The 24,738-nt window shown below is 37.3% G+C and overlaps 2 protein-coding genes across 4 annotated transcripts; both read right to left on the bottom strand.

Moving 5' to 3' along the window:
• Positions 1 to 477: 477 nt before the first annotated feature.
• tbxtb (T-box transcription factor Tb) lies at positions 478 to 6,011 on the bottom strand. Its single transcript, XM_066679486.1, has 8 exons — positions 5,668 to 6,011; positions 4,538 to 4,802; positions 3,917 to 4,051; positions 3,647 to 3,708; positions 3,455 to 3,516; positions 2,896 to 3,072; positions 2,174 to 2,306; positions 478 to 1,565 (listed from the first exon to the last, which is right to left on the bottom strand). Exons 1-8 carry the CDS (start codon positions 5,868 to 5,870, stop codon positions 1,295 to 1,297), a joined length of 1,308 nt encoding a protein of 435 aa, XP_066535583.1. The 5' UTR covers positions 5,871 to 6,011; the 3' UTR covers positions 478 to 1,294.
• Positions 6,012 to 6,870: 859 nt separating this feature from the next.
• On the bottom strand, positions 6,871 to 24,397 carry si:ch211-130h14.4 (uncharacterized). Of its 3 annotated transcripts, none has more exons than XM_066680031.1 (12): positions 24,122 to 24,397; positions 21,012 to 21,167; positions 17,948 to 18,061; positions 17,283 to 17,409; positions 16,840 to 16,955; positions 11,363 to 11,467; positions 8,857 to 8,943; positions 7,829 to 7,932; positions 7,675 to 7,735; positions 7,366 to 7,514; positions 7,194 to 7,293; positions 6,871 to 7,096 (listed from the first exon to the last, which is right to left on the bottom strand). In XM_066680031.1, exons 1-12 carry the CDS (start codon positions 24,140 to 24,142, stop codon positions 7,052 to 7,054), a joined length of 1,185 nt encoding a protein of 394 aa, XP_066536128.1. In that variant the 5' UTR covers positions 24,143 to 24,397; the 3' UTR covers positions 6,871 to 7,051. The 3 variants fall into 3 exon arrangements, with proteins under 3 accessions (XP_066536128.1, XP_066536129.1, XP_066536130.1); XM_066680032.1 differs by having other exon boundaries at positions 11,363 to 11,464; XM_066680033.1 differs by having other exon boundaries at positions 17,948 to 18,043.
• Positions 24,398 to 24,738: the final 341 nt, after the last annotated feature.

Genomic DNA, 24,738 nt, shown 5'->3' with positions numbered 1-24,738 from the left:
AGCTGAATTGGATACTGCTGCAAAATTCATAATTAACAGCATTAATTTCAGAAGTAATATTAGATAAACAAATCTGGCAAAATAGTAAAATGACCTCCTTGTCTTTACATTCATTTTATCAGCTTCCCTCACCATAAAATGGCACCTTGCAGTTTTACAGCTACACTCCATTGCTCTGCATATTTGTCCTAGCTAAAATTCACCCTTCTTCTGTCAGGAACCCAACAGGACCACCACAGACTCAAGTGGTGCATCAGTTGTTGACAGTATGTTAGTGCTGCTCTAGTTTTTTAAAGCCCTCAGGAGTCACTGCTGAACTGAGAATAGTCCAATCAAAAACATAGCCAATAGCATCTAGTTCTCATTGATGAAGGACTAGAAGACAACCAACACAAACAGCAGCAACAGATGACCTACAGTCTCAGAGTTTGCATAAAAAATCTCCAGCAGCACTGCCGTGTCTAATCCACTTATACAGCACGTTATACGGCACGTATTAAGACACCACCACCATGTCAGTGTCACTGCAGCACTGAGAATGATCCACTACATAAATTACACCTGCTATGTGTAGGTCATGTGGGGGTCCTGACCATCAAATAACAGGGTGAAAGGAAAATGCAGAGAACCAGATGGACTACAGTCTGTAATTGTAAGACTACAAAGTGCACCTGGTGTTGATATAATGGACAATGAATTAAGAAACAAGTAGGTCATTTTAACATTGTTGCTGACTGGCATTTCAGCTGTATCATACACATGTGAAAGACTCATTACTGCTTGTGAACTTGGTTTCCACCACTAAACACCATGTAGCACAGTTAAATATTTCTTTTTTTAATGGCATTTCATTAGCTCTGTAGCAGTGGTGCAGCAAAGATTAATTGATGTTACAAATAAAAAGCATTAGGTCAAGTATTCATGCTGAACCCACTAATGCTGAAGCCAAATATAAATCAATTTTAAGAATACTGACATTTACACTTTGTACAAATGATTCTGTGCATAAAACCAAAATGACTCATGCCTAACATTAGAAAATTATAAATAAATGATATACAGAATAATATTTTAAAAAAATCAGCAAAATATTATTAAGTCAAAGATAAAGATAAAAAGTCTGCAGTTCTATGTACAGTTTACATTGGCTTTGCTCTCCCCTTTATTTTTTTTCTCTGCCTAATTTGATGCAAATAACCAGAAGACTCCAGATGTGGATTCTTTGGTGCTGTTGCATAGATCGAGTGCTAGTTCAAAAGCCAGAGGGATCACTGGAGAATCAGTGTGTAGCGCTCTATATTGAAGGGGGTGTAATGGGCGTCCAGGCAGTGGGTAGCCGCATGTGGGTAGAACTGTCATATGGAGAGATTTCATGGACTTCGTGGGTGGGAGTGCTGTCGTACAGAGGGGATCCAGTAGAGGGAGCTGCCCCAGGGTGAGGAAGGCTGCCATAGTGGCTGGAAGAGCCACGGAGAAATCCAGAGCTGAGACTGCTAACCATCCCCCCAGTCTGAGAGACTGGAGTCAGGGGGGCATTTCCCACAGACCACAGGCTAGTGTACTGACTGCAGAAAAGAGAAGGATGTGACAAGGATGTTAATGATCTGCACTCCAAAGGCATAACATTTATAACAATATACAGACACAAGCAGTATACACATACTTTAGTTCTAAAGAGCTATACAGAATGGTCCACAGTATGTGAAGCCATGTTTCAAAGCAACATCCTTGTCTGATACTTCCCATACACAGCTCACCTCTGGACTGCATACAACCCTGCTATTAGTTCTCCTTGTCTTTAATACAATTTTGTTTTGGCATATTTGAATGAAAACAACTTAATTTTAGGAAAGATTTTTGTGGCTTTGTTAAAGCAGAATTTACATGTTTTCTTAGTTTATTGATCTGATGTTAAGATCCTATCATTAAAAATGTATAATTTCATTTGTTTGGTGTGTGTTTCTACAATTGGTGCTGTAGTATGCTGGAGTAAATAACAAAATAAAAGGATTTGTGGCTGAGAAAACCACATTCATGACATATACATTCTGAATAATTGATAATGACAACACCCATTGTATGACTAACAACTAGTAAAGAGATAACACACTTACACTGGTTGAGCGACCCATGTGGCCCAATTTGTATGTGTGAGCACAAAATAATTACTGACCTGGAGTTGGAACTGGGGGGAGAGTGCTGGCCCATGGGGACCATGCTGGAATGAGAGGACATCTGTAGACTAGACCAATTTTCATGGGATGGCAGCATAGACAGACATGCTGAGGGGTTATCTGAGTATCCAGCTAAAAAATATAAAAGAAAAAATAAGGATACAGCATGACAGAACAACAAAACTTTACATGTTCTTCATAAAGGTAAAGACTGATTAGCTAAACAATCACCACAAGACCCAACGCAGGTATCTAGGCATTCTGCAACAGAGTTGCTCTTGTTTATGACTGTGAGCTTTAACATTCACAAAGGCTGAAGGAATGTGGGACATTCTCTGTTCAGTGGCACTTGTTTGAGTTTCTCATTAACGGAATGGACCCAAGGCAGCCAAGGTACGACCACTAAGATTGTGTGGATGCGTATGTATTAATTAATTTCAGAAATTAGTCTTGAATTTACAGGAAAACCAGAAAAAACAAGAGTAAATAAAACTAGTTTGGATTTTGTAAGATGTTCTTTGCAAAATCACAGATAAAAAACTAAAAGGGCAAAACCATTTCTTTTTGGAAACCAAGGCTGTGATTTATTTTAGATTTATATTTAGTTTATATTTATATTTAGCAATTATTCTAATTGCATATAAGTAGTTTCACAAAAATAACACAAAAGAGATGGCCCCATGCCTTCTGACTCTATGAGGGTGAGTGTGTGTGTTCTTACTGGGAGATGCTGTCCTGTGAGGATAAGGGCTGGGGTAGGGTGAAGCTCTGTGACTCCTCAACGTGGAATAGCGCTCACAGCCGTGAGAGGAGGACATGGACAGAGGGGTACTGAACTGAGGGTGAGGATTTGCCGGAGGACAGATTGATCCTGATCCTGGTAAAAACCAGCCACTCACTACAAACAGAATCCAGAGAAAAGGACGTTTAAAACATGTGGTAGCACATAATCAAAAGAACCTAACTAAAGAAGAGTGGGATTTAACAACATCTGATGTTAACAGGTTCCTATTCTGGTCCTGGAAAAGCCTTACCCCACACACCTTTGTGATTTCCTACTACAACACATTTATTTCTGTTCAGGAATGTATTGTCTATAAAGTGATTATTTAGAGCAAGTGGGCTGAAAAACAAGTGGGCTAAAATATGTGAGGCCAGAAATGTGCTACTAGTAAACCACTAAGCCATGCAATTATAGTGCTGCTCAAAAATATGGACGTTTTTGAATAGATTTAAAGCATGACGTAAAGTCTGGGAACTGTAAGTAAAATTTAACTTACATTGAGTGTAGCCAGACTGTTGGTTGTCACTTGTGTCATCTATTACTTCCTTGTGGTCACTTCTACAACACACAAAAAATGAATGAAATAAAAATCACATGTCTTCTTTATAACAAACATTGAAACTTCTATATTCAAACACAACCCATAAAGCACAGATATGTGGAGAGCTGCTGAAATCAAAGTTCATACCTTTCTTTGGCATCAAGGAAAGCTTTGGCAAATGGGTTGTACTTTATTTTGAGGGCAGTGATCTGAAAAAAGTACGTGAACTGTGAAAAAATGTTTCTATATTCTTGCATTATTCACATGTAAGTGTCTGTTAATCTAGTAAAGGTTTCAGCCTACAATACACTCTCATATCAACATGCCATATATATTATTTTATTTTTACAATATGATTTACAGTACAGTAAGCCTACTTTTATTATTAAATGAATAATAATCCTTGAAATTACTTACTTCTTCATTCTGATATGCAGTCACTGCAATGAACTGTGTTTCAGGGAAAGAGTGACTTGTAACCATTCTCTGTGGCCCTCCAACACGCACTATGTGGATACGTGGCTCATACTTGTGCAAGGAATTTAACATGATCTGAAAAGAAACAAGAAATCTAATGAACAAAGTACATATAACCTATAAGGAAATGAGAATTTCTTTACAAGACATTGATGCAATTTTAGCATATTTTATTTTGTAGCAATACAATGCGTGGTGCTCTTTTATCATATTTCAGCTCAAAAACAAATATGCCAACTTACATATCTGGTGCAACTGGACAGTCCAGTTTGTGCATGCATCGTCACATTTTATAATAAAGCACCCAATATCCTTCTCTACAAATGATCAATGTGTGTGTGTGTGTGTGTGTGTGTGTACGAATATGAATACTTAATTAGCTCAATTTTTTAGGATCTACCAGCATACTATTTGCAGAAGTGCACACTTCTATATCTTTAGAATAAATAACTAAATTGTTGTAGTCTGTTTAATTACATTGTAATTATTTAATAAAAAGCCTTAGGCTGTAATTAAACAGTTTTTTTCTCTGTGCATTGTGTAAATGTGTGTAATGCCCACCTGACCACCTCCATTCAGTTTGTTGGTGAGTTTGACTTTGCTGAAGGAGACAGGGGCCTTCATCCAGTGAGCTCCAAAATTGGGTGAGTCTGGATGCATGTACACACAGCTGGGTCCCTGAGGCTCTGGCCGGCCACCGGCAACCCACTCCCCATTCACATATTTCCACCTGTGACTGTCTGCCGCTACAAAGTCCAGGAGCAGGGAGTACATGGCAGTGGGATCCAGACCAGACACACTGACTTTTAGCACGGGGAACATACGCCTTTAGCACAGGAGGGGAACACATAAACCATCAGAACCTCAAAAACGATCAATGCAGAGTAAATACATCTTACACACTAACACGCTCTCAAGACTGATTACAGTGGACTGAATGAATGTTGACCAATTACTTTCTTTTATCTTCTTGATACTGAAACACAAAAAGCTGCAGAAATTCAGACAACTGAAATTAAATCATGTCAATTATATTTGGAACCCCATATATGAAAATGACATTATCCTTAATAAAATACTCAAAAATCCCTATAAATTAGTTTGAATATAAGCAATTTTGGAGAGTATCTTATGTGCCCTTCAAGATCAGAGTTGACTGAAATATAAAGAGCACAAAATCTAAGGACAAATCAAAGGGCAAAAGGGAAAAAATATATATGTTTCTAGTGGTATTTATTCAGGCCTTCATTCTGCACTTCAAAATGTAAATTGTGATTTAGTTTCCATTTCCATTTAACGAATTTCACAGTCACAGTAGGTCATGATCTAGTAAACATCAACAGTATTATGTGACAAATTATCAATAAGAAATATATTATAAAACGATAACTAAAATGAAATTATAATTTATTGGTAAAAGAATTATATAACAAATGATTTATTGTCAGTTAAACCCGAGTTTTGTTTACACTGAGTGTAAAAATTGGTCGAACTGAACACTGTATTTAACTATTGTTACATATATAAACAAATTATTACAAAAATACTACACATAAAACACAGCCATGACACTGTCTTTCAGTTGAGCCAGTTTTTGTGTACTATATTTGTGTGGAAACATGTAAATAAGCTGTGGCTGTTTTAAAGTGACCACTGTGAGTAAGTGGACACAGCTGAGTTATCTCAGTTACCTGCCGTTCTTGGTGACTATCATCTCATTGGTGAGCTCTCTGAATTTCTGCCACAGTTCCATATCGTCCAGGCTGATCTTCAGCTCTCTTTCGGTGGGGTCTCCCTTCTCGCTGCCCGCCTGTAGCTCGCTCTGCACAGCGCTAAGGAGGTGGTCAACCCGGGCCTTCCCGCCGCACTCTGTCACGGTTGACGAGGACGACATTGTGTAGCACAGTGGATCTCCTCAGCAAAAACAAATACCAATCCTGAACCAGGTTTAAATCTCTGGGCCTGTGACTCTCTCTAGGGTTACTCCGAGTGGCGAGGTCAGGGGTGACACTGTTGGGCCTCCGTGCTGCTCCTCTATAAGAAGACCATCAGGACCGCGGCTTCGCCGAGAGCTCGCTGATTGGCTCTTTCTATGCTTTGATTTGTACCGCCTCACTCCTCATTGGATCAAGTGCTAATCTTTTCTAGCCAATCAACACGCGCTTATCGCCGGCTCCTCTAGCCTCGGCTCCTGACGAAAACCTTAGTGATTGATCCGCACTTTCAGAGTTCAGATTATTTCTGCAGAAAAGAGGACTGTTAATGTAAATAAATTGATAACAAATAATTTAAATAAAGGATTTAAGGAGTTGAAGTAGGATTAAAATCTGTATACGAAGTATAATACATTGTTTTTTTACGCTGGAATTTTTTTCAGAGTCAGTGAGTGCTAAAACTATTTGGACAATTCCGAATTCAGAGACGTTGAGTATATTCGTTTAAATCAAACGAAAAAAAATAAAGATAAAAAGCAGTGGTATATCACAAGAACAATATAAACATCTACTTATAATTAGGTATTAACATTAATTTTTGAATATTACAAAATCAAGTTATCTGCCCTGAGTTCTTATCGCCACATTTAAAACACATTATGTTCTGGAAATTATTTTTATTACAACTTGCTCAGCGCTGTAGTCTTCTTTGTCATTTTAAAATCTAAGATCACTTTTCATCATCCCCTACACAGTAGTTTAATAGCTTAACAGCACAAGCATTAATATTTTCGACACCACCATGGAATAAAATTCGTTTTTGATTACATTTTTAATAATATTGTATATCTAGTACAATAACACACATAAGTGTCATGAAAATATAAAATCTTTTATTGAATGTGGAACATTTGTTGAACATTTATTGAAATCCATTTAAAACGAATAACAACATCTGAATTGTGTTTTAAAGTAAACAGTTGGGTAAAGGTTTTTACAGTTTAAATGAATTCTATATACGAAAGACAATAACCTTGCTACTGATCTTGAAAAAATGATAAAGCATAATTCTTTGATTAATAAAATGAAAAGGACAAAATTAATAAAATGTGTTCAGAACAGAAGTGCTGAAGAGCTGAAATCAGGACACATAATTTGTCCATGTCCTGTCACTGAAGTCTTTCCCCTGGAACAGATAATATTAGTTTGAAAAAAAATAATACAGTCCACACTAATTAGATAAAATAGATAACTGAGACACTCAGAATACAAAGTTTGTTTACTTGTGAAACACTATAAGGGTTAATGTCCTCCATGCAGAGAGGTACCTCTGGGTCAGAGGCTCCACTGATGTTCACCTTAGCGTCTTTAGACTTTTGGGAACTGCAGAAAGAAATACTGTGAGTATCATCCAGGTTAACTGAGATGTGTGTACTGATAATTATTGGTCCTTACCTGGTGTCCTGGTCAGATGCTAAGACTAGTTTCTCTTGTTCTAGATACTCAGTTTTTGAGTAGTCCTTTGGAGACAGCAGTGGAGAAAGTGGCTTTCTAGAATATATTGGTTCTTCAGTTGAGACTTTTCTTTGACACACATGCTCCAGCTGTTTAGTCAAATGCAAAAGCAAAATTTTGGGATAATGTCTTGCATATTAGCATACTTATCTGTTATCATTTGGAACAAAAAAACTGTATCAATAAAGATGGTCTAATATTACTAAATCATGTGTGTGTTTTAAGGTAATTGTATTCTGTTAAACTAACCAGCTCACTGATGCTGAATCCTTTATCATATTGCAGGGCAAGTCCATTTTTGTCCAGCAATCTGATCATGGAGAAATGAAAAAACAACAATTATGTAAATTAATTAAAAATAGCATAATATTTCTCCTCTATCTTCTATCCAGGGTTCACTGACCTTTGAGTGTAAGCCATGTGTGAGAGAGAGAGCCTGTGCATGAGGTGAAGCTTCTGCTGGGTCACAGTGGCTGCCTTTGATTTATGAAGAGGCTCATTTACTTTCTGTTTGAAAAGCAGATATGACAAGGAAAAATAAATTAATTCAGATATATCCATATTTGCAAACCAAGATTCTCTGAACCTTGCTATTAAATTGTGATTAAATTATAAATATCCGCTGATCCAGTTAATATACAAACTCCTTAAAATCAGAAGTTTTTTCTGTTCTTTATATTGTCACTCCCATTGCCAAGTACGTTATATGTAACCATTGTCATAAACTGTCACATCCTCAAAATGTTAAGTTCTTCCTAACACCCTTAAAAACTTTAAATAGCCTGGACATGCCAGCAGGTCAAAACATCTATGACTACTACAATTAGACAGGACAGCTATACAGTGTGTTTGGGACAGTTTAGTGAAAGGTGCTATATTTGCATATAAAGCACAGTAACAAATGACACTGTAAACGTCCATTGTGGTCTATAACTAATTTAGTATATAAGAATTAAACATTGGGTTTTAACCTGTTTACTGTGAAAGAACTTAAGCTATACTCTAAGCAATCTGTGATCCATTCTATTGTCCCAGATATCCAATCATCATAAAACATAATAAGCAGTTGACTTGTTAAAATGCATAGGAAATAAGATAAAATAAAATAATGAATGTGTTAGTTTTGTAGTTGTCACTGATTGGAGTAAGCCTTAAGATAAAAATAAAAATATTAATAATAATAAATTTAGTTTAAGTGGTCATTTGTTCAATAATGTTTGTGCTAAAGCATGATCATATTTTCAGAAACTTTAAAAACTGGCAAATGATCTCTGAATTAATATAATTCAAACAGGTACATTCACTGGAGAAGGCAATTTATTTATTTTTTCTTTGTGAGAGGTGGGGGAAGAAAATTTTTCTCTCTTTCTATTCCTGACTTATTTTAACTCATTATACATTTTTTTGTATGAAGCAGGATGCCAACCATACCAAAAGAAGAACATTGGTCTTGAATGTATCCATAAATCCAGGCTTTAGAGTGGAGAACATGGGGACCTTGAGCTCCTGTGAGAAAACCTGTTGAGTTAAAAGCAATAAAGTGAACTTTAAATGCTGATTTAGCCACACTTTCTGCAGTATTGCATAGGAAGCTCTGTAGAGTTTTGTGCATTGGGTTGATATGGTAACAGGGTATTAGTGGAGGGTTCAGAGGCGATGAGGAGCATGTCATCTCTCACAGTTTTGGGTGTTATCCTCAGCGCCTAACTGTCTCACTCCACACAGGGCACATGCATACAGCACCGTGTGAAGGTCAGGGGGAGGGAGTAAGGAAGAGGGCTGTTGATGGAAGTGACTACTCACACACCTACAACCCACAGTCCACACACAGACACACACACACACACACACATACACTAGCAACACTGCACAGAATATTCCATATGCAATATCTCATGTAGGTTATGTACACTACTGATATTGTGTACTGTCAGGTTCAGATCTGTTTTGCTGATTCTTGATTGTTTTATCAAAATTATAAAAAAATAAAAAACAAGGTAAAGGTGTAATAAAAACATGGCAAAAGTGTAATTTGATATTTCCTTGACCACTGGACCTCATAATAATTACTGGAAACTACACAGCTTTATAATCAGCTATTTTTAGTTAAAGGACGTCATATCATTATGATTAAATACAGGTTCCAACACTTAATCAGATTGTTTTCTAAATCCAGGAGGTATAGTGGAATTTGTTATATTTTAAACTGTCATAATACCAGCTCGGAAATTATGTTGGGAATAATGAAGATTATTTCTCAGGCCAGTGTTACGGGAAACATTATTGTTTTTACCAAGGCTGGGTAAGAAAAGATTACATGTTTACAAGATTACGTGGTTGTTTCCCAATCCATACACACACACACACACACACACACACACACACAAACACACACACACCAAAGCACAGATTTAAGGGTGCAGTATATAAGAATATATTAACACTAAAGCTAATTTACGAGTAGTAATCTTAAGTTTTACTACTTAAGCAGTTTATTCTCCCTTCTCAATGCTGAGAAATTCATGTTATAAACAGTGATGGATGTGTGGTATCTCTGTTCCAAGTGGATATTTTTGTATGCAAAATTTACTTAGCAAATAACAGTTCTACAAGAATTGTCTGTTTACTTACTGTAAACAACATTTTATTCATTAAACAAAGTTTTTAAGTATATTACATTCAGAGTGAATTTAGTGTGAGTGGGCTGAACACTCAGAACCCTCTGGCCCTGTCCAGCTCTGTCTGACCACTGTTTACTCTCTCCTCCTCTCTGCTCGGCCAGGCTCTGCTGTGTTTGTCCACGTCCACTCTGGCGAGGAGGTGCGAAGATGATGAACCCCACGCATGTGTGTGCAGAGCTTTCCAGAACTGCTCAATCCTGTCTCTTAGCCTCCTCTCTCTCATCTGCCGCTCTCACTTTCCACAGGTTTGTATGTGTGTGTGTGTGTGTGTGTGTATGATATAAAAACTGCTTTCCCAGAGGGAAATGTCTTTTTCTATGCTCACAATTCCAAGAGAATGTATTTTCCTGCAATATCTGTCAGGATAAAAAATCTCATTTGATTCTGTTTGATTGTAATGTAGCAGACAGCTATTAGTCCCTTAAAATTATGTAAAGGTCCATAAGACATTTTTTAATATATTAAAAATGTCATGATGAATGGATCAGAATACTCAGAAAACTTAAGAACTTAAGAAAATGTATCTTCCTTTTTAAGTAAGGTTTCTACTTTCTTAAAGCAACAGTACAAACATTTACCATTGTTGAAATCACATTAATATACCACTTTCTTCTTAACATTTTAAAGCTCATGTCTTCAAGTTAATGTACTGGTAAAATAACATATAAAATGTGATAGTCACCATAACGTCAATAAAAAGACCAATTAATTCAGAATCAAAACAAAGGATCTAAGCCTTTGTTTGTCTAAGCCTTATATTGTGGATCAAAGAACTGGCACAAATATTTTTCCCAATTAGTAACCCAAGTTATTGGGTTATAATTACATTTTCCAGAAGCTACAAATGGTAATTCAATTATTTCTACTCAAGACTTTGTTACTATGATGTAGTGAGAAACTAAGTGCCTAAAACCTGTCAAAAAGTAGTCGTCACTAGCACCTTTACAAGTACAGCTTTCCAAAACTCCAAAACAAAAAGAAGAGGAAATCCACACTCAAAGTGAGCATACTCAGTAACACTGCTTTTTACTTCAAATGAGGTACTTCAAATGCACTATGATCCAGTGTGGATGCTAATCAGCATGACTTTGTAAAAGCTGAAAATGATGAAACACTCTGCAGAGGTGTGTTTTGTGTGTGTGTATGTGTGAGAGAGAGAGTGAAAGAGGGGCGTTCGGGGTTGACCCCTGCAGGTGTGTTTGCCTGTCTATGGCCCCTCTTACTGCAATCATGGCTCATGTGGTTTTGACACTTACGCTGGGAAATTTCAGCTCAGCTTGGTCTTGCTCCTGACTCTGTTTACCCTGGAGACGAAGAGAGTCAGCCTTCACTCCTCCTCCACTCTCTGAGACTGCAGCCTGCTGGACAACACATTACACAAATATATCATTAACCACAACCCATGATACAGGTTTTTTCTATTTTATTTATTTTTTCTTTAGTTAAATGTCCTAAATATCATTTTGGTGTGTTCTACCCTAATATAATGTAAGCACAAGAGCCCATAAAAAATAAGAAAGCGCTGTTCTACAAACTTCAGGGACTGCCTTTCATTTATTTGGTAAACACTCAAAACGGGCAGGAAGAAATCTGTTAATTTTTCAGGAGATATTTCTAATTAGATATAATATAATCCAGTTGTATGAGGAAGGCCAATCTTTCTATACTTTTAGATTATTGTTTTGAATGTGGATAGACAGGACAACCATGCAATACCTGGTAAGATAAACCGTATTTGAAGTTTTCATTTTTTAAGGGATCAGAGGAAAACAAGCTTAAAAGTTTTAGTTTTTTTGATTTTCCTTTTATATCCGAAAAAAATGTTTCTGTGCATCATTCCTGTGTGAGAGGACAATTTAGACAGTATGTAGAGCTCTCAAGAAGCAATACTGATAAAAGGGAGATAAATAAAATAAAAAAGACCAATGTACTGGCCACTACAGTCTTGTGAAGTCAAGACCTCAATAATATTACTAAATATATTTTTGATTATTTGGATGGACAGAAAACTGAAAACAGGAAAAAGTGTAATAAAGGCAAAGAGTGAATGTCATAAACAACAGAAAAATGTTGAGGCTTCTGTGTAATTTAATGATAAATTGGTTTATCATTTATGTTACTGGTTACTGTATTTTTCCTGATGCTTAAACATAAATCTAAATAAATAACTTGGAAAAAAACATGAGGGGTGGTCAATGACTGGCACAATACGTAAGTCAGACTGAATTTGTGTTTGGAAGACCTGCTTTCCATTAATAAATCAGTTTAATGTATGAGTCTACAAGTGTTAAAGTTGGTATTTTTATGATTGGTGTTTTTATGAACAGTTTACTGAATTGTATATTTAATAATACAAAAAATACAAAAATTAAAAATAAAAGCCAGAAGTACAGTTTAAACTGTCAATACACAGTGTAAAATAAACGTAAATGCAGTTAATTACAAAATAATCTCTGAGTAGTTTCCATAGCTAATCCTCCACTCCAGTGCTCCATAACAATTTCCATCTGTCCACTGTCCAGGTGACCACTATCTATTTTCCTACGTGTTCCCCTCAAGCTGGTGCTGTGTGTGGGGGCTCTGAGAAAGCGTTGGGCTGTTAATATATTCCTAATGATGTGCTATTTCTCAAGAGTAGCCTCAGCACAGGCCGGCTCACGCCCGATAACACTGCGCACCCGGGTGAGGACACACTTTGTCTGCTGGGTGCAAACTGGCCCTCCATAGTGCACTGGAGCGGGACACAGTTTACTCACATCAGCATGTAGCAACTAGCGGCACAGTATCAAGCCCATCCACACAGAAGGAGAGATAGGAGGTCAAAGATACGGCTTTACAGTCATATGCAAAAGTTCAGGCAACACCTGCCAAATCACGTTTTGTTGATTTTCTAAGTGAAAAACATGGTTACATCCCAGTGTTCATCTGCTTATTTTATTGCTAGCTAACAATATACTTAAGTTAACATAATTGCAAAATTGTGGACTGGCCTAATTATCTGTTCTTTTTGTCTTTTTTCTCCAATATGATAGACTATAAATAAACAAAACATATGCATGAAAATCACTATAAAAATGCCATATATAATTTGCATGAAATTTGTTTACTTGCTTTCATTTAGAATATCAATAATTAATGTAATTTGACTAGATGTGCCCAGATTTTTGCACACAATTCTGAATCTGAAAAAAAAGTCCATTTGCATGGACAACAACATTTATATAAATTCCCTGACAAAGCTTTTAGTGCATTTGTTGTTTGTACCACTGTTTTGTTTTGTATGGCTTCAGCACATGATTTAAGCCACCTCTTATTATTTTTCCACTCAACTCAGCAACTGACAGACTGAAGCAAGGATCGGCCATGTTTGCCCGTCCATCCTGGAAATAAATATGTGCGAAATTCAACAGGTCAAGGAGACATCATGACTCACTGTCTTTCATGGAAAATAAACACAGCATAATGAATAAATAGAGACATATTGAATGGCTGTTGGCTCCTTAGATATGTAACTTATAGAAGCTGAGATTTGCCCATCCTCTGAGCTCAGTTGCCAATGAGGAACATTGGGTAAGGTTATTTTTTTCTCAGGGCAATGGGGAATGTTGTGTAGCAGAGGGCAGTGCAGTGCAGAAGGCCCATGGTTGGGAGAGAATTTGTACAGACGGACAAGTCATCTAGCTCTCCTAACGCTTGAAGCATTCAGAGCCTTCGAAAAGCAGCCTAACACTCCCTCACAAACATACTAGTCAACATGTTTTAACTGCTTGCCAGCCACCAGAGTGACCGACCACTTCACGTCTGTTCGCCACTGTAGACAACAAGCCACAAAACAGTTTAGATCAGCGGGCAAAGGGAGGCTCTTTTTATACCTTCTGAAATCTTTGGAAAAGCTTCTACAAAAACATATCCCCACCCAATGTCTTTGTGTGAAAGACTATAAAAGTCAAGGTCTGTAACCTCTATCTTTAGAATCGATAGAGGTAAAGAAGTGCCAAAAATTACTCACCCAAAGAAGACTGAGCGTGCATATATTAAAAACTAGAGATGCATAAATACCATTTCCCAACCAAGTACAAGTATGCGTATTTTTGTACTTGTCGATATGAATACTTTCTTAGTATTAAGCAACTAGGAGTATTGTGTAATAGTGTACTTATTAATTTAAACATTTTTGTTTTATTAAAAACTTTATTGTTAATTTCTGGAAGTGTCCATTATTTATTTAGCATTTTCCCACATTACATCGCCAATAATTTGAATTTCCCTCTGGGATCAATAAAGTATTTATCTATCTATAAATTAGTAACATGAGCATTTGCATTTGCACAGTGTTGTGCATCTTTGGTAAGACAGTGTCTGTTATACACTAACGGCTAGGAATTTCATAATTGGGCTCTAACACATCAAGAAGGCCCAGAAATCCCTGGTTGTCGATGACCGAAAATGGTTGATCATCAGAAATAATATACTGGGTAAGAGATAGAGCTGGGAGATATGGCCAAAAATGTTATCACGTTATCATGTTATCATTAAGTTTTTCTGTATTTATTAATCTCGATATTTATCACAATATTAAAATTTTGAACATCCTTCTAAAAACATAGACTGAATACACCAAATGTTCTTTACTCTACAATATTACATTTTTATTATCCAGACATAACCTATATATGTGCACAGAGTATGCACTCAAATTCATTAGGAAATATTTCACTGGAAAAATAACAATTTCCTTACCACAAAAAAATGTATGCTATTTATGTCTTGTTTCATGAAAACGTCCTTGGGGCATTACCACTTCAAACTTTAAAAAAAAACAGAAAGAGGGCAAAGATAGATTAAGAAGATTTATTTAAAATAATAATAAATAAATAAGAAAATAAATAAAAGTGCTGAACTGTAAACATATTGCACTTAACCCATTAGAACAGTGGAAGGCTGGTAACAGTGGGACAATTCATTCATTCATTGTCTGTAATCCTTATCCAGTTCAGGGTTGTGTTGGGTCCAGGGCCTACCCAGAATCACTGGGCGCAAGGCTGGAAAAATTCTGCACTTGAGAGTGTTTATTTATTAAGAGCAGCAGTCTGATCTACGGTATTGGATCCAGTTTAAAATTTGCGAGCGGGTAAAATAATTTAGTTTGAGGAAAAACCACGTCAGGCAACAAACAGTGCTCTCCCTGCGCACGAGGGAAAGTTTCTGCGCTTGTGTTCTGACAGGCAGTCACCATACCACACTAAATACACCCCAAAACATTGTGAACAGGCAACTATAACATATTTAATGTATATTTAATACATACACACAAGCACTTGGATTAAACGTATTATAGTTTTGCTTAAATTCTCAAGCCCATGTGGTAGGCTAAATTAATTTACCGTAATTGCATGAGTATACGCTCCTAATAGTATTTTTAAGCATTTATCAATTTACATTTATGGCATTTGTCATAATAAGCCTAATTTAGTGTAATGAGCCTAGCGATGGTGGTGTTTCTTCCTGACTGGGGAAATGTACCTCATCTGCCTTGTTACCCACTACACTTTACCAACAGTTAATTACCTGTGCCAAGTTTACACTTAAAACCTCAATACTAGTATACACGTTGCTGGAAAAAAAAACTGTAGTATTGTATCACTTAAAGTATTGTGATATAATGCTTGATGCTATTGTCATAGTTTATGTCCCAAAGATTAGCATAATCTATGCTGATCAGCTAAAACATCACACACTTGATTAGATTAGAATTAGTGTCAATCTCAGATAGACTTGATTATGTGCTTTCTTACTCTGTATGACCTACTGTCATTTAGAACAATGGTTCTCAACCCAGTTCTTTGGGCTCACAAAAAGTTCTATTCCTAGGTTTTCTAGGGGCCTTAAGCAGTTGTTGGATTAATAATGACCTGTAAAAATATCAATTACTTTTGTGGTAAAGAGTAAATGGTGTATATATGATTATTTGTCAGTCTGAAGGCTCAAAGGGCCTACTATATCTGTGAAAAAGTTTTCCAAACAGACCACAACAGGTCCTGAGCTCAGGCATGATGTGGCATCCCAGGCCAAATTGGTCTGTCTCTTTTGTATGTGAAATGAATTAGACATTCACTCCTGGGTGATGTTTGTCCGTGCTGTGGTGAACAGAGAGTGAGCTAGGGGGTGAGTGTGGGGGGGTCTGTTTGGTCATCTCACTGCTGCGTTAGTACTCTACCATCTCTTCCCATGGGGCTGAGGCTAAACAAGCTTCCAGCAGAAGGTGTGTTTGTGCATAGCCAACAGAGCAAAGCAAGGGCAGAGGACACAGAGCTGAAATCAGACACTTCTGTTGGTTTCCTCTCACCACAGGCATCAGGGATAAGATTTAGTCCATCAGAGACATTTAGGAAGTGAGGGTTTTCACACAGCAAACTACGCATCTGTGAGGTTTTTTGTGAAGCTCCACCCTAACTTAGGATCTGAAAAACCCAACTCTATTCTAGGTCTGAAAGAACATGAGCACTCAAGGAGATGTTACAAGGATAATAAATTGTAAAAAAGAATGCAAGAAGAAGCTGCCAATTCTCAAGAATGAATATGTTTGGAAATGTGGAAAAATGTACCCCTGCAAACTTCTTTGAAAATCCTTAAAGCAAGTCTTGAAAACAATTCGACATCTTTGCTAAAATTAATAGTAAAAAATGTACAGCGTTAGTTTTAAGAATACATATGAGGTATGACACATGCTCACATGTTCATCTCGGGCTGGGCTGTCATCATTTGAGATTTGTATCTTTGGCAGAGGTTCTTGCTTCTCTTTCAACAAGTCTTCCAACTTCAGCACTGGGGCAGATTTGCTGGAAAACACTGGCAACATGCAATTTCAGTGTGATTTGGACATAAATTCATTTTATAAATACCTCATAGGTCATTACTGCTAAACATTTCTGATTAAATCCTCAGTAGGAACTAGGGTTATACTGTAAGACATTCTGGCCTTGATTTCTCCATAACAAAGCCTACACACACACACACACACACACACACACACACACACATACACACACATATATATATATATATATATATATATGTATTTTGGCCCTATACCGTATAGTCCTGCTGAACTACTGGAAAAAAAATACTTGAGCTTAATTTCTACATGAAAAAATACCACAGTCTGGTTCCACTCACCCATTTGCTGTAGCTGTTTCTCTAGTTTGACTGTTTTGTGCTGGTCCACCCAGAATCTGAACACCTCCTGCTCCCTGAGACCCCGAAGAAAGCCACGCTGTGTCAAGAGTCTCTCAAGCTCCAGGATCTCTTGGTGTAAGGTCACAACAATGATAATGACAATGAGAGAAAGACACAAGATTAGCTACATGTTTCATAAAATTGTATGTAAAAGTTTAAACCCCACCTGTTCAAATGACATGCTGGGTAGATTTCCTAAATACGTTTATATTGTGAATGATAAGCAAATAAATTTATGTTGTGAATATCTAATTATTTGTTGAATTTAATGTACTGGAAAATCATAAAATATGACAAATGCCATAATTTATGCTTAGGCCAGATTCTGTATTAAATTATGAATATAAAAACAGTATATATGTGTTAATATAATATGTAGAAGGGTGAGCACTAAATTTGACTAATAATACGAGTTGGTAACAGCACAGTGTGTAGCTTGGGCAGGAAAATCACATTGAATCCCTTTTCAAGACTCCTAATGCTGCGTCACATACGGTGTAATGTAATGCAGTATGTTGTATACCTTATTCATGTTATAACCACTGGATAGTAATAAAAGGATGTGATCCTGTGTTGCATAAAAATTTGTAATATGGGGGATTCACCAGGTAATGGCGTGTTTTGGGTAACGCCTTCAGGTATGTGTCGTCATGCTGAAGGGTTGAACCAGGGAGCTTGTGGACAGTGAGCTTTCCTGTTCTCTGTAAAAAAGAAAACAACTGAAAAGAGCATCAAAAGAGGAATAAAAGAGTCGGGCAAGGTGAGAACACTGCAACTTTTTGGAGGATCCTCGTCTTGTGGCAGGGCTGGGAAACCCAGCACCCAAAGCAAATGAGAAGTAAACACGCAGCCACAGGAAGCCATTAACTGCAGCAGGGACCAATTAGGCCTCAGCAGGTGGCCTTGGCTCTGCCTGCTTTAGTCCTGCCCCGTCGTGGAGTCTCGATTGGGGGGCTTTTTTTGGCCTGGGCTGAGGAAACAACGGGGCAGTTTCATTTGCTCAGTAGTTTTTTCTTCTTTTTCTTTCCACCAAAGGTTTCCTACCGGCAGGCTCATAAAGTCCTTTATAGCACTGCCTTTGTCCTCCTCTCCAGTGTGGGTCATTAGGGGAGACAATTACAGCCCACTGAAGAAGCCCCACTTTTATAGGAGGAGATTGATAAGACAGGATCTGTCTAAAGCTGCCAACCCCCGACTCCTTACCTCAGCCTCCCACCACCACTCTCTCTCACCCTCATTGTCCTCTGGCCAGACGGCCAAAATCAAAGTCAATCACAAGTCTGCACCAACAGCTCCCAGCCCCCATATTAAAACAGGGGGCTTCCTCAATCATCCCAGCCTAAACAGCATCTTACCTGCACTTCAAAGCATTGCGTAGGTAAAGGCATACAGTACTGTGCACACGTCAGAGACCCTCCGTCATTTATTTAACTGGCACTTAAAACCACTATTAAGTACAAGGGAAAGTAAAAAGAAAAAAAAAAAAAGTTTTCAAGTTTGAAGCTCAAAAAAAAAATCCAAATGAATATCCAACCCTCCACAAAAGTATTAAAATCATCAACAGATAATACTTCTCATTTGTTGAGGCTGCTGTAGAATTTTCTCTTACACATTAATGTTTCCTTTTTTGAATTACTTCATGTTAGTTTTGAATGAAAACTTAACAATTTAGAGCATTCCACTGACAGTTACACAGTACTAATGACAAATGCTTTTTACTACATTATAATACAAGTTAAACCACATATAAGCATAAAGTATGCACTCAAATTGAATCTGTTCATATTAATATGCTTTATGCTGGACATTCACAAAAGTATGTAATATCACACTATATAATACTTTATCTGATTACATTTCCAACATTTTTCAGTTTCATATGGACTAGGCTCTAGAGGTCAACCGGATAAAATTTTTTAACACATTTAAATTGTTCACCACATCCTGAGTGAAGGTGGGATGAAAGGAAATGAATCGGTGGAAATGGAGACTGATGGTGATACTTTGTTTTGCAGCTTGAGTGGGGCGTGTGAGTGTGTATTAGTGTGTTGAGTGAGGTAGGGGTACAAAGCGAAAGGCTTTGATTCTACCAGTTGTGTATTGAGGTGCAGACTCAGAGGGGGGAAGGTGTCAGATCATTGAAGATTTCATTACCATATACAACTGTCCTGGATAAACGGAAAGATCTAAGGGTACAGCAGTCTGCAGGAACTCTTTGTGTCCAAGCGAAAGCTAAATCACTCAGCCTCACCTGGAAGACTTTAATCTTTTCAATACTATCTCAGTCTGGTGCTGTGCATTTTTAAAAATAAAGATTGTAAAATAAAGGCTTAGATTTATAATTATATATATGTTAAGTGGTTTATATATACAACACAGAGTAAAAGAGGGACTGCAGTCTGTAATTGCAGAAATACAAAGTGCACCTATGAGGTAAGCAAAGTTTATGCAGTAGACAATGCCAAGGAAGTGATCATTTTAATGTTGAGTCTAATCTAGGTATAAAACCAACTTTACATTAAAAAGAAATAAATTGCTTGATGTTCAATGTAACATAATATAATAAGATTAGGTTCTGAGCAGTCCATAGGACTTTCTGTTTGTCTGTTTGTCCTTAAATGTTGTCACCATGTAAAGGGCTGGCAGTAGTATTAATATAAAATGAATTACTAAAGAGCATAAAAATGGTGTTTTGTTTTTGTTCCTACAGTCACAATCTACAAACACACACTTATTCATTACACAGACCTTAGACTTACTTAGAGTAACTATAGGTTAGAGTCTGTAGTTTAAGTTTCCTTATTTTTAAATGTAGTAATACTGCTTTGTTCTCTATTTATAGGTATCATAAAAATATTTAGAAGCATACATCCTCAAAGAAAGCATCTTTCAAAACAAAGGTTCTAAATATGTCTAGATTGCTATAAAAATTAAACCCTAGTCTTAACCTTTTAGAACTTAAAACTTTTAGAAAAAAACATTGTGCACAACTTTAAATGTAACTGTAATAGTTCCCTCCAATGTGTCTAACCGGGTCTTCTTTACTTTCTTGGGAGGTTAATTTTTAATACAAAGTACAATCAATTCTTAGTCAATAATTGCTCTGGATGACATAAAGTATATATTTTATTAGATCACAATATGCAGTATTTCATCACCACAGTTAGTGAATGCAGTGGTTGAAACTCTTTTGTCTACTGCCACTTACTGGCCGTACCCTGCAATTGATTTGTGGATTTGAGGGAACTCCATGTTAATAGCGGAGCTCAGTCCTGATGTATTCCCTTAATAAGTACTAAATGTGTTCCCTTGGATAAAATATTTCTATGTTGCACTAAAGGTTCATGGTGTAGTTTTCTTGATGATTCTCAAATGGCTCTCTATTCCATTGTGTATGTGCATCGTGTCATGAAACTCTCTGCTCCCTTCTGTGTTATGCATGGTGTTTTACAGCCTGTGGCTCTTGGCACAATGGGTGTAAAAAGATGGCTTAACATACAGAAGGTGAGAAACATCTAAGAATAGACAAGGAACAATAATATTTACACATTAAATAAAGCAGGTGTTGTTCCCAGAACACTGGGCTGGTCAAACTTTAGCCCAGACCTCAACATTAGGTAAATGTTTGAATTTGATACTAAACTTGAACTGGTATATAGAAAGAGATACCTCTTCACTGTGCCTTGCTCTGTTTTTTAGAGCAACCGAATCATGATGTTTAATCTCTTGTCTCTGTCTGAGGACCTTTTCTCTCAGCAACTCTGCGTAGCGTTGAGATAGTCTGTCTCTCAGCTGGTGGATCCGGCGGTATGTCTCTAGATGGCGCTAAAAGGTAAAAAAATACAGAAGAAAACAACCTCGTAGTATGATACAACCATTCATTTGCAAGGAATTAACTAAGACAATGGAGATTAATCCCTGAAATTATATATATATATATATATATATATATATATATATATATATATATATATATATATATATATATATATATATATATATATGTGTGTGTGTGTGTGTGTTACGTTGTATATAGAAGATGTGCATAGTTATTTAGTCAATTCATGACATGCCTCTGCCGTTTTTGAGCCTAATAGCATGTACCTTGTTGGTTGTTCCCCTCAGCCCGATGATGATGGGACAGTTACAGAGCTGGGTGTAACCCCTTTGCTTGTGCCCTTGTTGCAGCATTTGCAGGCTCAACATGGTGACAGCAGAATGCAATGTAGCCCTGCAGTTGTGGAAGGCACCTACCTGGGCTTGGTTTATTCAAGAAATGTACTGAGGATTAATTCATCTCTCAAGGGATGCAGAACTGTAAATGGCATATAGGCACTCTGCCTTCAAGCAGAAAAAAATACATCACCTCTAAATGTGGGTCATATCTCTATCAGAGAAACTTCTGTGCTCTCTCTTTCTGAAGTGTGGGTGTAAATCTCCTTTTCAGGGGGAATCTTATTTATGGTGAGTGGAGGGTCTACCTCCCAGGTTGTCAGTCAAATCTGGGACTATGTCTGGCCAAGATAGTCCAGCTCTTGTTGGAGGAGCCAAGGCTGCAGCCAGTATGCAGGGACCTGGTTTCCCAGCATCATGGAGAAAATTTTTCATGGCCTTTTGGCCCTCTAGGTTATAAGGTCAGACCTGAAAAGTTGAACTTGAACACTGTGAATTTGCAACTGGAGGTGGTTGTGGCCATCGACTGTTTTAGAGACTTGTCCATGTGCGCTCTGGCATACATGGCTCTGATGGCATGTATTTGAGGAATGGTGTAAGCCATTAGGAATTATTTCCTTCTTGTGCTTTGTTCTGTATGTGCTTTGCTTTCTCCAGAGCCTTCTGGATGTAGGCAGAGCTGTCACTTGTGCTGGAACAAGTCCACAGTATGTAAATACCCCTTTAGATGAATGACATTTAATAGGACCAGTGCATGAATCTGTCTCTCCCGTTACAGAACCTCTCCAGTGTCCTGGAAGCACTCTTCCAGCCACACACGTCAAACAGCTAGGGATGCTTGAGTTTCTTTCTATTATGATGGTCCTCCTTCTTTCAAAAAGTAGGTCAGGGAGCAAGTCACAATATGTCTACACCACAAGTGTCAAGTCTGCGTGTCAATCTGAACGTAAACTACTGTAACAAACCAAGGATTTTACTGGGTAGCTTAAGGCTGCCATTACCTTCGTTACACAGTCCAGGTCTGAGTCAAGAGTCAAGAGCAACCACACAAAAACCAGGCCATCCACAAAAACTCTGCATCTCATTGCATGCATCAGCAGCAGAGATTACAACAGCTTCCCTCAGTCAACAGTCCCAGCTGAAAGGAGTGATGAAGGCAGGTTGGCAGCTACCAAAACAAAAAAACAGCAACAAAGACAGGCCCCCCTGGTCAGCAAGCATTTGCATTGAAAAGCAGCAAACTGCCAAGCAGAGGCAAAGAAATCAGACCCCCCGGTCATAAGTCACAGCTGACAGCAGCTCAGCAGCCAACCCACTGCACTTAGAATTTTTCAGAGTTAGTTACAAACTAAACAACTTAAGAAAAAAACAAACAAACAAAAAAACAAACACGAGTAAGACATGGGGAGAACAGCAGTCAAACAGAGTGTCACCAGAGGGCAGTCACCTGAATGGTAGCATGTTTTAATATTAGCAAAAATTATAAATGTGTAAAATTTGCTACAGCTTATTAGATTAAATAATTTAATACGACTATTTGTGGGGGTTTTTTATGTTATACTGATTGTCAGCTTTCAGTGTCCTGGCAATGTCATAACATATTGTATCATTAAAAGGATTATTGTTTTTTCTTTTTTTCAGACATGACGCAGTTACAGTTAGATTCATGTCAAAATGCTGCCTCCTAATGCACAGACTTATGAGACAGGTATGCAAGGAAGGTTTATACCTGTTTCAGAAACAACCTGTGAAGGTACAAATTGCTAACTGTGTAAAATAGGGCTCCATGACAGGTCTTCAGTAGGATAGTTTTCTAAAGGCTTAGGGACATTATGGAAAGTCCTGCAAAACTCTCTGAAAAATCAAATCAAAGGTATCAATAAAAGACAGCAGCCTATGATTTGTGATTTATATTTAAAAAGTGTAACACCAGAGGGAGTACTGTTGTAATAAATATTAGTATAGATATGAATGAATAAGGTACTTGAATCAGGGATATTTAGTATAATATTAAAATAATTTTACAGGCACCATTTATTATTGTTGAGCGTAAATTACAACAGATTATGTTGCTCCACCCACAAAAATAGTGCCTCATCGGGAGTAAGACTTGACTGTTGCCAAGTAACAAAAATGTTCCTGCATGTTTTCTTGCCTCTTTGAATAGTTCTACTATATGTCAAGCCAGCTACCTACATTTTATAAAGTAAATTTACGTCTGTTTACATTTATTTGATGGCAAATTGTCTGCTGGTAGTCCTTTTTGTGGCATGATGGCCCAATGACGTTTAATATATTCATAATTTAACATAGCTAAATACCAGTTGTGGAAATGTTTTCATTACTGTACGAGTAATAGTTTGTTAAGACATATAGTCAGTCCTTTAAAGTACATGTGGAGTTAGATAACAGTCCCTGTGTTATTATAAACAGAACTCATGTAACTTGTGAAAATTAATGCGATGATATTTTGACGACAGTTTGCAACAAGGCGGCAGAATGTGCTAGCAATCACGTTTAATGCCAAATACACAGCTGAATATTAGCTAGTTTTGGACAGAAGAGATTCGTTCCATTCGTTTAATATAAATATGTGCTTTATTTACCTCGACAGCTGTTTCCTTCATCTTGCAGGCTCCAGTCTTTCGACTGACTGCTTCAGAAGCTGTAACTCTGTTGGAATTTTTGGTTTTACACGAGGAGGTTTTTCTGGAGACTCCTACGCAACGCTGTTACTAAGGACGCACACACACTGTCGGTTGCTAGCAGGAGTCGAGGAATAGTTCATGTATTCCTTTTGTCTTCTTCTTATTTCTTACTTATATAATTACTTTTATAGTTACTATTTCTCCTTAGGAATTGCAGAAGAATAATATTCAACCCCCTACCTTCACTACTGAACAAGAACGACGACCACAGTCTGCTACCAGGAGTTGTCCGTTTACAGTGCCAATGGCGCTGTTGTCATACCATTTACATTAAAACAATTGAGCTTTAGACACTGCTTTATTTTTAGTTTATGTTTATTTTGAGACCTAAACTACGTTTTCTTTCTTCAACTGCAAATGAATTTTCAAAAACATAAAAAAAAAATCTCTGTCCACCCCTAATCAACATACCAGCCTGCAATTGTGTTTCTTTTCTTAAACACTTCATATGAACATTCTAATTAATTTATTTACCCATATAGAAGTCATTGAACTCACGCTGAATCAGTGTCTGT

Source organism: Hoplias malabaricus, chromosome 8 (assembly GCF_029633855.1).
Source record: "Hoplias malabaricus isolate fHopMal1 chromosome 8, fHopMal1.hap1, whole genome shotgun sequence".
Lineage (NCBI taxonomy): Eukaryota > Metazoa > Chordata > Actinopteri > Characiformes > Erythrinidae > Hoplias > Hoplias malabaricus.
The sequence above is the reverse complement of the archived record's forward strand: the minus strand, read 5'-3'. Positions and strand labels throughout refer to the sequence as shown.

Excerpts from the sequence above, each read along its gene's own strand:
- si:ch211-130h14.4 (XM_066680031.1), bottom strand. The coding sequence starts at position 24,142 with ATGAAGGAAACAGCTGTCGAG. Across the intron at positions 7,736-7,828 it reads CACATGGCTTACACTCAAAG|ATTGCTGGACAAAAATGGAC; the intron begins GTCAGTGAACCC and ends CTCCATGATCAG. Across the intron at positions 7,097-7,193 it reads ACCCTTATAGTGTTTCACAA|GGGAAAGACTTCAGTGACAG; the intron begins GTAAACAAACTT and ends TATCTGTTCCAG.
- tbxtb (XM_066679486.1), bottom strand. The coding sequence starts at position 5,870 with ATGTCGTCCTCGTCAACCGTGACAGAGTGCGGCGGGAAGGCCCGGGTT. Across the intron at positions 3,517-3,646 it reads TTCCTTGATGCCAAAGAAAG|AAGTGACCACAAGGAAGTAA; the intron begins GTATGAACTTTG and ends TGTGTGTTGTAG. Across the intron at positions 3,073-3,454 it reads ACAGTCTGGCTACACTCAAT|TGAGTGGCTGGTTTTTACCA; the intron begins GTAAGTTAAATT and ends TTCTGTTTGTAG.